The sequence below is a fragment of the Dreissena polymorpha genome, chromosome 1 (genome assembly GCF_020536995.1).
Source record: "Dreissena polymorpha isolate Duluth1 chromosome 1, UMN_Dpol_1.0, whole genome shotgun sequence".
NCBI classification, from domain to species: domain Eukaryota; kingdom Metazoa; phylum Mollusca; class Bivalvia; order Myida; family Dreissenidae; genus Dreissena; species Dreissena polymorpha.
The window spans coordinates 206,419,933-206,435,879 of NC_068355.1; the positions used below are offsets into that span (position 1 = coordinate 206,419,933).

The 15,947-nt window shown below is 38.9% G+C and overlaps 1 protein-coding gene across 1 annotated transcript in view; it reads right to left on the reverse strand.

Moving 5' to 3' along the window:
* Nucleotides 1–15,077, reverse strand: part of LOC127864725 (zinc finger protein 728-like) — a 93,589-nt gene extending 78,512 nt beyond the window's left edge. Inside the window, exons 1-5 of the mRNA XM_052404610.1 lie at nt 14,814–15,077; nt 14,419–14,547; nt 13,058–13,224; nt 12,372–12,491; nt 1,498–1,654 (exon numbers count right to left, since the gene is read on the reverse strand). Of these exons, the coding sequence (XP_052260570.1) occupies nt 1,498–1,654; nt 12,372–12,491; nt 13,058–13,224; nt 14,419–14,547; nt 14,814–14,999 (759 nt within the window). The 5' untranslated portion in view covers nt 15,000–15,077. The remainder of the gene's footprint in view (nt 1–1,497; nt 1,655–12,371; nt 12,492–13,057; nt 13,225–14,418; nt 14,548–14,813) is intronic.
* Nucleotides 15,078–15,947: the final 870 nt, after the last annotated feature.

Genomic DNA, 15,947 nt, shown 5'->3' on the forward strand with positions numbered 1-15,947 from the left:
TAAAGGTTATTACTTCCCTTGAATTTTGTCCAATCCAACCAGGGGGTTGGGGGTGGGGAGGGTCTCACATTGTCATTTATGACCATGTCAGACATCACTGACAACCAAGGCCTGTGGTTTAAAAGAGATCATAGCCAGATTTTTTTTTTCATAAAATCATAGCCAGAGTTTTTTTTTCTTTTTCATATAGCCAGAGTTTTTTTTTTTTTTTTTTCTTTTTCATAATATATATATATATAATATAGCCAGAGTTGATCATGTATCTATGGACTAAGTCCACAGGTATGTAATGAACATCAAAGAAATTGTAATTATATCATTTAAAAAAAACTTTGACAAATCAATCATTTGGTTTATAAATAATCAAAATAATAAATCTGTACAGTAACTGTGAAAAGAACTTCAATTCTTGGTAAGGAAATATATAATATGAGATTTATAATTATATAAATTACTTCCCTTGAAATTAATTGTCTGTAACAAATCTCTATTTTTAGTAGCAAATAATTAAAAGCCACTACCGTGACTGTAGATTCACCACTCAAAATGTGCAGCTCCATGAGATACACATGCATGCCAATTATATAAAGTGGCTATGTTCAATATTGAATATTGAATAATTTTCTCCCTTTTTAAAGCTTATTACTTCCCTTAAATCTGTATTTTTTACCTTAGACCGTTAAGGATGACCTTAACCTTTTACCACAATGTGTTTGTCAGAAACACAATGCCGCCTACTGCGCCGCTTTGATTTATTTAACAAAAATATATACGTGGGCAGGTCAGATAACTATGTCCATTTAAAGCTTATTACTTCCCTTGACTTTGTTTTTTCGACCCTAGACCTTGAAGGATGATGTTCACCTTGAAATTTTACCACTAAAAATGTGCAGCTCCATGAGATACACAGGCATGCCAAATATCAAGGTGCTATCTTCAATATTTAAAAAGTTATGGCCAATGTTAAGGTTTTAGCACAACGCCTACGGCGGAAGACGAGCTGGCTATGACAATAGCTCGGGTTTTCTCCGAAAACAGCCTTGCTAAAAATTATTTATATACCCTAATGAAATCAACTCCTTAAAAACAACAACAATATTATTGAAAATCATAGTAAGCCATGAAAGAAATGTGAATTTTACTGCCTTGCAACTACCGAAATTTTTCAAGGTACTGATTTGCAAATACTTATATGTTTCACAGTACTGCATTGCAAATTTTGGTATGTTTCACAGTATTGCATTGCAACTATCATAATTTTTCAAGGTACAGAAACAAATGAAATGATTCAAGGCACTGAATTACAAATGAAATGTTTTCTGGTACTGCATCTGCCTTGCAACTCTTTCACTGTCTCATAGAACTGCATTCCAACTATTGAAATGTTTCATGGTTTTGCATTGAAACTAATGTAGTGTTTAATGGTTCTGTGCTGCAACCTTTGAAGTGTTTTATGGTACTGCATTGAAACTATTAAACTATTTTATATCAACATACCCTATATTGCTCCTCTGTTTGGAACATGCCTCCGCATTTATCACAGACTTGTGCTCTGGTGTTTGTGTGTTTCCGTTCTATGTGTTTACGTATATCTGTGAATGTGTACCCGTAAAAATCGCAGACACCACATTTGTAATCTCTCTGACCAGAATGCCTGGAAACAAACATGACAATATGAAAGGTTACAACTATGCAATAAATTGCTGCAGTGTTTGTTTCTTTATACATAATTATCAAATGTGTTTGACTAAGTCTGTCAATATGTCCCCTGACACGAGAACATTTCCAGTTAGATGGGACAAACTTCACTAGAACATTTCTAGTTAGATGGGTCAAACTTCACTTGAACATTTCCAGTAAGATATGGCAAACTTCACTAGAACATTTCCAGTAAGATGGGGCAAACTTCACTTAAACTTTTCCAGTGAGATGGAGAAAACTTCAATAGAACATTGTCAGTTAGATGGGGCAAACTTCACTAGAACATTTCCAGTTAGATGGGGCAAACTTCACTAAAACATTTCCAATGAGATGGGGCAAACTTCACTAAAACATTTCCAGTGAGATGGAGCAAACTTCATTAGAACATTGCCAGTGAGTTGGGGCAAACTTCACTAAAACATTTCCAGTTAGATAAAGCAAACTCCAGAAGAACATTTCCAGTAAGATGGGGCAAACTCAATTAGAACATTTCCAGTTAGATGGGGCAAACTTCACTAGAACATTTCCAGTTAAATGGGGTAAACTTCACTAGAACATTTCCAGTTAAATGGGACAAATTTCACTAGAACATTTCCATTTAGATGGGGAAAACTTCAAGAACAATAAGAGCACTTATGCTGACAATAATATATACATGTACATACAAATATATCAACTTCTGTTAATGCCAGCTAACACTTTAACTAAATTTGATACTAGTTGATAAAAAACTTGTGAAGTTGTTATTTGGTCAAATTTAAGGGGAACGAGAGAAACAACAGGCAAAATTTGCTAACAAATGTTTCAAGAGAAGATGATATCATGATGACATTAATACTAGAACCTAATTAATTTAATTTATTTTGCAATATTAAAAACATTTAATAAACATATATTAAACTCAGTAGCTGTTTTCACCGCTTATAAAGCATATACTGTTTATTGCCTAAAACAGGGGGTAGTTTAAGCGCATATGGCTGTATCTACAATTGCAGACCAGAATGGCGTGACGAAAAGATACTTTCAATCAGAAACTCAACTTCAGAACTTTGAAATTCATGAACAATTATAAAACAAGGCTTGAATCAATTTGACCCCATTATCTGTTGTCAGTCCCCACGAAATGAATCCAAGTCTTTAATTGACACTTTACATTTGAAGTGAAAAGTGGATTATTGCTTTTCTTCCAGTGAGGGGGGGGGGGGGGGTTTAACCATTTTCCAGACCATTGAGAAGATTAAAACCTTTTACTTTTTACATACTACAAAATCTTTGATAAAACTTAAAAAATCACCTAAAGCTCCATACAACATAATACACATAACAATGCTACAGCTTAAATCTGCCATCCATGTTCAAAAGCCCTTGGTAGGAAAATGGAATATACACTGTGTGAAGTAACTGCGCATGTGGAGTTACAGCAGACTAACCTGCTACTGCAATGTAATAATTATATGACTCTTGTTCTGGGAAAACTGGGCTTAATGCATGCATGTAAAGTGTCGTCCCAGATAAGCCTGTGCAGGTTGCACAGGCAGATAAGAGTCAACACTTCTGCCTAGACTGGATTTTCATTAGGAAGAAAAATCCTTTAAAAAAATAATATAAAGTGTAATTAAGCTCCTTAATTGTATTTAGACGAATGAGCAATGCTGCGCTGCCCTTTCTGGGCCCCTAGCTGGGTCACGTGGGTTTCCTGCATATCAGCCCGCTTTTACACACAGGTCATTAATGAATGCGCGTCTGTTCAGCACGCAAGATGTTTTTAACTGTGTTTCCTTCATCATTGGAATAGTATAGTATATAGATATTTACAAATTGTTTTGTGTGCACCCCTGAGTATTATCTAATTATGGCGGATTTGGGCAAGTGATATTAATCTAAACAGAAAAGTGACCCAGACTTTTAGACAAGAAGACCTGTGCACAAAAGACTCATTGAAACTAGTTAATAAACAAGAGCTCAGGAGCATCGGTGTGCCATTAGGCAGTGCGAAATTAATTTGCAAGGAAGTTTTTAAGTGGACAGACAGGCAGGAAACATCAGCCCCACCAGCAACAGCAACCATTGACCCAGTTCCCAACAAAGTCACGTTGGACGCAGCCGGTAAGAGTTTAGATGACCTGCTTGGCCAAATTAGAGAGCCACGCGATAATACCACTCATCAGCAAACAAATATGCATTTTATGGACCCAAGTTCTGTTCTAACAATGAAAGCAAAGAGTAAAAAAGCCGTTCATATAGATCAATTTTTGACGAAAAAGAGCAAGCGTAAGAGGTAAAACAGACGGAAGGAGTATGAGCTCCAATCAAAGGAAAGTGAGACACTTGTGCTAAAAATAGATGATAAACACCCATACTTGGACATTCAGAAAGAAGAATGGGGTGCTGCAAACATGGGGCTTCTCAATCACCTTCTTTTGACTAACCTGCTACAACGTCAAAAAGTTGAATACTACTTGGCATACACCACAAGGATATTTGAATTCCCGGACATTTACAAGTGGTCTAGTGTCTTGGGTTACGACTAACATTATTGAGAGCTCCAGGCCGAACATGAAGTGGGGGACTTTTTCACCACATATGAAACTTCAAATGTTAGTTCCTTAAAGAACAAAGCCCACGGTGACTTCGGCGATCAACCAACACCACAGCGTACAAGACTGTAGAATTTTCAAAGCCAGGGGGTCGTGTCCATTAGAAACAATTGTCGTTACAGACACTCTAAGATGCCTTCTCTAGAATCAACGCGTTCATAAGCAAAAAAATAAACAAACCAGAATACCGACCTAAGTCACTAAATTATGAGGCATGGGAATAATACCTACTGACTGACTACGCAGATTGTGAATTTCTTCTTTCAGGAATTAAAATTAAAAATGGATTTCACATTATAAAGCCGACACAGATACGTACCAGTGTTGCAGTAGAGCACTCACTATTCTTCGGCCATAAACCTTCTACGCGTGTGCAAACAGAGGCCCATATTCTTAAGGAGATTGAAAATGGGCATTATAAAATTGTCGAAGAAAAGCCTACCATCATTTCAGCACTCGGATCTATACCCAAGGGAAATGATCCATCAAAAATACGATTAATTCACAATTGTAGTTGACCAGCAGGCTGAGCGGTGAATGACTTCGCAGACACGGAAATGTTCAAATACCAGTCGACCAAGGATGCCATGGATTTAATGTCTCAATACTGTTATATGGCAAAGTTAGACCTTCAAAATGCCTACAGAACTGTTAGAATACAGCCATCAAATTATGCAGCAACTGGTCTTAAATGGCGTTTTTCTAATGACACCAAGGCAACATACATGGCCAACACGCGGCTCCTGTTTGGGGCCTCCCGATCATCCCTACTGTTTAACTCCCTGACCCAAGCCGTGCGAGCAATAATGAAAAAACGAGGATTCAATGCAATAGTGGTCTATCTAGACGATTTCTTAATCCTGGGCAATTCGTTTGAAGTTTGTGAAATGGCACTCCTTGAACTTTTACGGCTATTACGCGAGCTCGGTTTTCAGATAAACTATAACAAAATAGACGGGCCAGCGCAGGAAATAACATTTCTCGGCCTGGTTCTAAATTCGGTGACTATGACAATTCGGATACCAAATACAGAATTGCAGGAAATTCACGGACTACTTCAGAAAACGATGAATCGCGTAAAATTACGAAAAGACATATACAGCATATTGTCGGTAAACTAAACTGGATCACACAATGCATATATGGCGGGCGTTTCCATCTGCGATGTCTAATTGACCGTGCCAACACACTTCGTGCTAGTAGCCCCCGAACCCATGTAACCAGGGACATGAAGCTGGATTTAGTTTGGTGGCTTAATTTCATGAAAGTGTTTAACTGTACCATGCAAATAATTGACTATAGGTCGGCTCTGTCTGTTGGTATCGATGCATGTAAAATTGTATGCGGAGCGTTTTATCAGGGGGATTTTATTTACATGCCCTGGGCAACACAAACTGCAAAACTACCTATAAACTACCTCAAAGTGTTATCTTTAGAAGTAGCCGTTAGACGCTGGTCACATCTGTGGACTAGTCGACAATATGATAATATGGCGGCTTGCTCAATCATTAATAAGAATACTTGTAGACACCCTGTGGTTATGGATTTGTTACGGCGTGTTTTTTTGGCTAAGCGCAATTTATAACTTAAGAATTCGGGCTCTGTTTTATCCAGGCATTTTCAATACCCTAGCAGGTAGCGTTTTGCGACTACATGAACAGCATGGCTATCTTAGGCTGATGAACAATATGGCAAATTGTGGTTATTTTTAATTACAGGCAATACTTCTCTTGCGGAAGAGGACCTCGTTCCCAGGGTAGCCTTTTATTATGGCAATGCGTTATCCCACAACACTAACAGAACGTATTCCTCCCATCAGAAAAGTTATCTTAACTTTTGCAATAAGTTTGGATATACAGCTGTGCTAGCTTCTTCTGCAAAGCTGTGTCGTTGCGCAGCATTTCTGTCACACACTTTAAAATTCAACTCAATCAAACAATACATGAATATTATTCGCATTCTTCATGCTGAATGGGGACTACCTAATCCACTTCCAAATAACTTCAAACTCACATGTTTTACAAGGAATACGTCATCACCTGGGAGATCATATCACGCGGAAAAGCCCAATTACTCCGAATATGCTGTACGTGATTCTGGATCAATTGGATCTATCATGCTCGTTGGATGCTACAGCGTGGGCAGTGGCGCTCACCATGTTTTCGGTCTCCTACGCAAAAGCAATGTGATCTTAGACACTAGTTCCCAGTTTGATTGTGATAAACATCTTTGCAGACAGTACATAAATTTCTATCCGTGGGAAGCCCTCATGCAGTTTCGCTGGAGTAAGACAATCCAGTTTTGTTTCAGACCCTTCGATGTACCCCTGCCGCGCATGAAAGACCATAAACTGTGTCCTGTCAAGGCGATTTTCCACGCCGCTCAGTCTACCCACCAGGCTGATACAAATGGGCCCGCCTTTGTCTTTAGCGCTAATGGACTGTTGAGGCCCCAAGTGATAAAATTCATGGCTAGAATAGGTCATTGCTTAGACCATCATACCACATCTGATATTTCCTCCCATTCCTTACGACGGGGTGGAGCAACTTATTGTTACACTATAGGACTTTCCACGGAGGCAATTAAAACGCTAGGCGACCGGCGGTCGAACTGTTACCAAAATTACATATCGAACGAAGTGAATACCAGATTTAAAATTATCCAAAACATACAACAATCTCTCCAAAAACCGGATCACTAATATCTACTTTCTAAATGTGGATTGGGAACATTTCGTTTAAGTGCAACAATAAGGTTCTTTTGTATGGCCATTATCTATTGGCTTTGTGCGCCTCATCATGATGGTTTCTTTGATGTGCTTTTATATATAACATTGATTGGCAAATATCTTTTATGTATATTAATGCTTTGTGTACCGATGTAATTGAAATGCGCCAATTTTATGTTGTTGTTTTTCTGAATTTCTCATGTTGTTTATTTGTATTGCTGGCTTTTTGCACATATTTAATTACGCTTATTATTGTCTTTGGGTGTATATTCATACCATGCGCGCTTTTCAGCATTAGTTTTATGGAGCTGTAGTAAGGTTTTGATTTAGTAATAAAGCTCTCTTACCCCCCTTATAATTGGTTTGTTCATTCGTTTAAAGCAGAAAGAGTTGTCTCTGATTAGCCTGAGCAGACTTCACAGGCTTATCTGGGAAGAAACTGTATTTTTCCCAGAACAAGCAAGGACTATGTGTCACGACTTTAACTCAACAACTCATAACTGGCTGTCATGGACTACTTGTCATCACTTTAACTCAACAACTCATAACTGGCTGTCATGGACTACTTGTCATCACTTTCACTCAACAACTCATAACAGGCTGTAATGGACTACTTGTCACCACTTTCACTCAACAACTCATAACAGGCTGTAATGGACTACTTGTCACCACTTTCACTCAACAACTCATAACAGGCTGTAATGGACTACTTGTCACCACTTTACCTTAACAAGAGGGCCAAGATGGCCCTAGTTCGCTCACCTGAGAGGAGTCGGTTCATTCAATCTTTACCAAATGTCAAACTTGACCTAGATATTGTCCAGACAAACATCCTGGTCAAGTTTCATCATTTTTTCATCTGCAAGTCATGATCAATATACCTTTGAAGTTTCATGATCCTAGGCGTATGCATTCTTGAGTTATCATCCAGAAACCATTTTTCTAAGTTGAGTCACCGTGACCTTGACAGCCTTTGTGTGAATATGTTATTTGGCACTGTGACCTTGACCTTTGACCTAGTGACCTGAAAATCAATAGGGGTCATCTGCGAGTCATGATCAATATACCTATGAAGTTTCATGAACCTAGGCATAAGCGTTCTTGAGTTATCATCCAGAAACCATTTTACTATTTCAGGTCACCGTGACCTTGACCTTTGACTGAGTGACCTGAAAATCAATAGGGGTCATCTGCGAGTCATGATCATTGTACCTATGAAGTTTCATGATCCTAGGCATAAGCGTTCTTAAGTTATCATCCAGAAACCATTTTACTATTTGAGGTCACCATGACCTTGACCTTTGACCTAGTGACCTGAAAATCAATAGGGGTCATCTTCGAGTCATGATCAATGTACCTATGAAGTTTCATGATCCTAGGCCTAAGCGTTCTTGAGTTATCATCTGGAAACCATTTTACTATTTCAGGTCACCGTGACCTTGACCTTTGACCTAGTGACCTGAAAATCAATAGGGGTCATCTACGAGTTATGATCAATGTACCTATGAAGTTTCATGATCCTAGGCCTAAGCGTTCTTGAGTTATCATCCGGAAACCATTTTACTATTTCGGGTCACCGTGACCTTGACCTTTGACCTAGTGACCTGAAAATCAATAGGGGTTATTTGCGAGTCATGATCAATGTAGCTATGAAGTTTCATGATCCTAGGCATAAGTGTTCTTGAGTTATCATCCGGACACCATTTTACTGCTTTGGGTCACCGTGACCTTGACATTTGACCTAGTGACCTGAAAATCAATAGGGTTCATCTGCGAGTCATGATCAATGTATCTATGAAGTTTCATGATCCTAGGCATAAGTGTTCTTGAGTTTTCATCCGGAAACCATTTTACTATTTCGGGTCATCGTGACCTTGACCTTTGACCTAGTGACCTAAAAATCAATAGGAGTCATCTGCGAGTCATGATCAATGTACCTATGAAGTTTCATGAACCTTGGCATAAGCGCTCTTGAGTTATCATCCGGAAACCATCTGGTGGACGGACAAACCGACATGAGCAAAACAATATACCTCCTCTTCTTCGAAAGGGGGGGGGGGGGCATAATCAGAAAACTGCCCCCTCCCAGCAGCCATGTTATTCAATTGACCGGAACCATTTTTGAACTCAACTCTCGTATCAAGGAAACAAATGTTCTGAGCAAATTTCATGAAAATAGGGCCAAAAATGTGACTTCTACTGTGTTCACATGTTTTCACTATATACATATAGAGAAAAATTCCCCGCCCACTGGCGGCCATGTTTTTTCACCAATCCCGACCATTTTCAAAGTCGTCCGAGATATCAATAAAACCAATGTTTTGACCAACTTTCATGATGATTGGGCAAAAATTGTGACTTCTAGAGTGTTTACAAGGTTTCTCTATAGCCAAATAGGGAAAACTGCCACTATATACATATAGAGAAAAATGCCCCGCCCACTGGCGGCCATGTTTTTTCACCAATCTCGACCATTTTCGAACTCGTCCGAGACATCAATTTAATCAATGTTTTGACCAACTTTTATGATGATTGGGCAAAAATTGTGACTTCTAGATTGTTTACAAGGTTTCTCTATAGCCAAATTAGGAAAACTGCCCCTCCCACTGGCAGCCATGTTTTTCAACGGATCTGACCCACTTTTGAACTCAACCAAGATATCATTAAGACAAACATTTTGACAAAGTTACATGAAGATTGGGCATGAAATGTGACTTCTACAGTGTTTACAAGGTTTTTCTTTTTTTTGACCTAGTGACCTAGTTTTTGACCTGGCACAACCCAGTTTCGAACTCGGCCGAGATTTCATTGGGACAAAGCTTCTGACCAAGTTTCATGAAGATGGGACAAGAAATGTGGCCTCTAGAGTGTTTACGAGCAAATGTTAACGGATGGACATACTTCGGACAAAGACCAGTCACAAAAGCTCACCTGAGCAATCAGGTGAGCTAAAAACTCATAACTGGCTATAATGGACTACTTGACACCACTTGAACTTTACAACTCATAACTGACTGTTATAGACTACTTGTCACCACTGTAACTCAACAAATAATAATTGGCTGTAATGGACTACTTGTCACTACTTTGACACAATAACTCATAACTGGCTGTAACAGACAACTTGTCACCACTTTACCTCGACTACTCATAACTGGCTATAATGGACTACTTGACACCACTTGAACTTAACAACTCATAACTGACTGTAATGGACTACTTGACACCACTTTAACTCAACAACTCATAACTGCCTATAATGGACTACTTGTCACTACTTGAACTTTACAGCTCATAACTGACTGTTATGAACTACTTGTCACCACTTTAACTTGACAACTCATAACTGGCTATAATTGACAACTTGCCACAACTTAAACTCGACAACTCATAACTGGCTATAATGGACAACTTGTCACCACTTTAACTTGACAACCCATAACTGGCTGTAATGGACTACTTGACACCACTTTCACTCAACAACTCATAACTGGCTGTAATGGACTACTTGTCACCACTTTCACTCAACAACTCATAACTGGCTGTAATGGACTACTTGTCACCACTTTCACTCAACAACTCATAACTGGCTGTAATGGACTACTTGTCACCACTTTAACTCAACAACTCATAACTAGCTGTAATGGACTACTTGTCACTACTTTAACACAATAACTCATAACTGGCTGTAACAGACAACTTGTCACCACTTTACCTTGACAACTCATAACTGGCTATAATCGACTACTTGACACCACTTGAACTTTACAGCTCATAACTGACTGTAATGGACTACTTGTCACCACTTTAACTTTACAACTCATAACTGGCTATTATGGACAACTTGCCACCACTTTAACTCAAAAACTCATACATAACTGGCTATAATAGACTACTTGTCACCACTTTTACTCAACAACTCATAACTGGCTGTAATGGACTACTCGCCACCACTTTAACTTGACAACTCATAACTGACTGTTATGGACTACTTGCCACCACTTTAACTCGACAACTCATAACTGACTGTAATGGACCACTTGTCACCACTTCAACTTGACAACACATAACTGGCTATAATGGACTACCTGTCACCATTTTTGCCCGATGACTCAAAACTGATTGTAATGGACTATAGTCACTGTAACGGAATACTTGTCACCACTTTAACTCAACAACTCATAACTGGCTGTAACAGAATACTTGTCACCACTTTAACTTGACAACTCATAATTGGCTGTAATGGAATACTTGTCACCATTTTAACTCAACAACTCATAACTGGCTGTAATGGAATCCTTGTCACCACTTTAACTCAACAACTCATAACTGGCTGTTATGAACTACTGGTCACCCTTTAAATATGAAAACTCATAACTGGCTTTTACGTAATACTTGTCACCACTTTAAATAAAAAACTCATAACTGGCACAAATGAACTACTTGTTACCACTTTTACTCAACAACCCATAATTGGCTGTAATGGACTACTTGTCACCACTTTAACTCGACAAATCATAACTGGCTGTAATGGACTACTTGTCACCACTTTAACTCGACAGCTCATAACTGGCTGTAATGGAATACTTGTCACCACTTTAACTCGACAACTCATCACTGGCTCTAATGGACTACTTGTTACCACTTTCACTCAACAACTCATAACTGGCTGTAATGGACTACTTGTTACCACTTTAACTCAACAACTTATAACTGGCTGTAATGGACTACTTGTCACCACTTTCACTCAACAACTCATAACTGGCTGTAATGGACTACTTGTTACCACTTTAACTCAACAACTTATAACTGGCTGTAATGGACTACTTGTCACCACTTTCACTCAACAACTCATAATTGGCTGTAATGGTCACCACTTTAACTCATCAACTCAAAACTTGCTATAATGGACCACATGTCACCACTTTAACTCGACAACTCATAACTGGCTGTAATGGAATACCTGTCACCACTTTCACTTAACAACTCATAATTGGCTGTAATGGACTTGTCACCACTTTAACTCGACAACTTAAAACTTGCTGTAACAAACTATTTGTCACAACTATAACTCCACAACTCATAACTGGCTGTAACAGAATACTTGTCACCATTTTAACACAACAACTCATAACTGGCTGTAATGGACTTGTCACCACTTTAACTAAACAACTCATAATTGGCTGTAATGGACTTGTCACCACTTAATCTCAACAACTCATAACTGGCTATAATGGACAACTTGTCACCACTTTAACTCGACAACTCTTAACTGGCTGTAATGGACTACTTTTCACCACTTTAACTCGACGACTCATAACTGGCTGTATTGGACTACTTGTCACCGTTTCATGTGGAGTTCCTTGTTCTTGAGATGCCTGAAGGACTTGCTGCAGACCTCACACACGTGTTTTGGCTCCTCGTGTATCAGCATATGCTTCGTGATGTCCGATTTCTCACAACCCCTACATAAGGAACAATATTTCACTGAAATATGAGTGTAGCTCTGAGAAAACAGGGCTTACTGCATGTGCGTAAAGCGTTGTCTCAGATTAGCCTTTGCAGTCCACACTGGCTAATTAGGGACGACACTTTCTGCCTAAATTGGATTTGCGCTATAAAGAGACTTCCTTTAAGCGAGAAAAACACCATTAGAGTAGACAGTGTTGCCCCTGATTGTGATGACTCTTAACTCACAAGCATTTAGCCCCATTTTCTCAGAGCATGGCTAATAAATACAACATCAGCATAATTCTAAACTGAAGAAAAACTATTTTATAAAATTATTGGAAGTCTCTTTTTTTCTAGATGGCACTTATTAAATATGCTTTTTTATCCACATAAACTGGCAGACAAATTTTAGCCCCATTTTTGCAAATTGAATCAATCAACCACTTTAATAGATAAATTTCAAAAACGTATCGCTACAAAAAATGAAATCAGCTAAAAGAAATCTCAAAGGACCTCACACACGTGTTTTGGCTCCTCGTGTATCAGCATATGCATTGTTACGTAACCATGAATTCCCTACCTGTAGTTGCACAGGTGACATTTAAATGGCTTCTCTGGCTCGTGTATTCGCAAATGTCGCTTTAAGTGGGCTTTCCTGGAGAACTTCTTGGCACACGTGTTACACTCGTACAGAACGTCTGCAGGCATGTGCACCATTTTCACGTGCATCTTCATAACATACTGGTCCTGAAAAATAGCAATGAGACGGCTTATGGGAAAACAGAGCTTAATGCATGTGCATAAAGTGTCATCTCATATAAGCCTGCGCAGTAAGCTAAGGCAAATCTGGGACGACACTTTAGGCCTATACAGGATTTTTGTTTAGAAAAGCCTTCCTTTAAAGAAAAAATTCCATTAAAACAGAAAGTTTAGGCACATGCATTAAGCCCAGTTTTCTCACAACGAGGCTCTAATATTTTTGCAGTCTTAAATGTACACTTAACCACATAATACATTAACATTTGGTATACTTCTTTTCTTTGCATACTTACCTTGAACACTTTGAAACATTCACTTGTACACTTTGCAATATGTTCTTGTAGAATTCGCAACCCCTTATCTTGTGCACTTTGCAACATTTAACTTTACACTTCACAACACCTTACCTTGTACACTATTCAGCATTTACTTGTACACTTTGCAAACCATTACCTTGTACACTTTGCAAACCATTACCTTGTACACTTTGTAACATTTACATGTGCACTTCTTAAATACTTGGGAACACTTTGCAACCCCTTACCTTGTACACATTGCAACATGTATCTGTACACTTCACAAATACTTGTACACTTCCCAACCCCTTACCTTGTGCACATTGCAACATTTATCTGTACACTTCACAAATACTTGTACACTTCCCAACCCCTCACCTTGTACACATTGCAACATTTACCTCTACACTTCACAGATACTTGTATACTTCCCAAGCCCTTACCTTGTAGACATTGCAACATTTACCCGTACACTTCACAAATACCTGTACACTTGGCAACCCCTCACATGGTACACATTGCAACATATTTGAGAGCTGACCCTTTCCTTGTACACTTGGCAACCCCTTACCTTGTACACTTGGCAACCCCTTACCTTGTACACTTGGCAACCCCTTACCTTGTACACTTGGCAACCCCTTACCTTGTACACTTGGCAACCCCTAACCTTGTACACTTTGCAACCCCTTACCTTGTATACATAGCAACATTTACTTGTACACTTCACAAATCCTTATCTTGTACACTTTGCAACATTTACTTGTACACTTCGCAACCCTTACCTTGTACAAATGACAACATTTACCTGTACACTTGGCGAATACTTGTACACTTCGCAACCCCTTACATGGTACACATTGCAACATATTTGACAGGTGACCCTCACCTTGTACACTTTGCCACAGATATCACATTTACAGCCCTCCTGCGTGTGCCTCATGGTGTGTCTCTTGATAATGTAGGCCTGGTCAGACATGTAGTTACAGTAACTGCAGATGCAACGGGGATGGTTCTTCTGAAATATCATAAATCAAACAGTTGCTATGATGGTTTAATTATTGCATTGAAATTAAGGTATTATACTACAACTTGCGCCTAGATTTGAAACTATTGGTAATGGATTTTCTGGCAAATAATGTAAATGCCCTGGGAACAAGTAAGTTGCCTACTGACAGGGGGCAAGAGTGAATTTCAATAACCAAAAATAATCATCATCTTCTATTAGCAGGGGGAAAATTATCTTAAACCCATGCCTGGGCCACCATTACAAATCTGGCCTACCTTAAAATGCACTATGAGATCGTCTTTTTCGAAGGTGACAAACTTGCAGCATTTGCATTTAAGAATGTCCTCCGTGTGAGTGGCGATGTGGTCCTGGTACTGTTGCTCGTAGTAACCTTGGTAACCACACTTGCGACACTTCAACTTCTCCAGAAACACCTCGGAGGCCTTCAGACCTGAAACCATGACAATGTTGAATACCAAAATGTGTTAAATGACCCTAGTGGTGGGAAAACTGGGCTTAATACATGTACATAAGTTGTTGTCCCAGATTAGCCTGTTCAGTCCGCACAGGATAATCAAGGACGACACTTTTCTAGGCTGAAAATTCTGTCCCTGATTAACCTGTGTGAACTGCATTAGCCTGTGTGGACTGCACTAGCCTGTGTGGACTGCACTAGCCTGTGTAGCACTCATCTGGGACGAAACTTCACTCACATGCATTTAGCCCAGTTTTCCCAGAATGGGACTTAACCCTTTGCATGCTGGGAAATCTGTCGTCTGCTAAAATGTCGTCTGCTGAATTTCTAAAATAAGCATTTTCTTCGATTTGAAAAAAAAATTCAATCAGAATAGCAAACAGTTTGGATCCTGATGAGACGCCACGTTCTGTGGCGTCTCATCTGGATCCAAACTGTTTGCATAGGCCTTCAAAATTCGGTTCCAGCGCTGAAAGACTTAAATATAAAGCAACAAAAGCATGAAAACCCAACCATCGTCATCTAGATACAACGATAACATGAGCTGGGGACTTAGTTAACAGCAACTCTCAACTCTTTGAAAGTTTGCTTGAAATTCCTCAAATGTTGGAGTTGTAAGTCTCATATAGCATATTAGGTACCCGGTATGCATAAATATGACAAAAAACACAAACAAGCACAACTTGAATACTTTTTTTTTCATGATCTAAAGTATTGTTATCAATATAAATATTGCTATTACTTCATTTAATTAATCTTAATATTAAAACAAATTTACTCTCATTTTAACATGGTTGTGGGCACATGCCTGAAATGGTTAAATACACAAGTGGTCCATTTTTTTTATGTTCGAATTATACAGAATTCTCACTGTTTAGTCTCCAATAGAAAACTGCATGGCAGTCTGGGAAGCAGTCTATCACATGGGTAATAA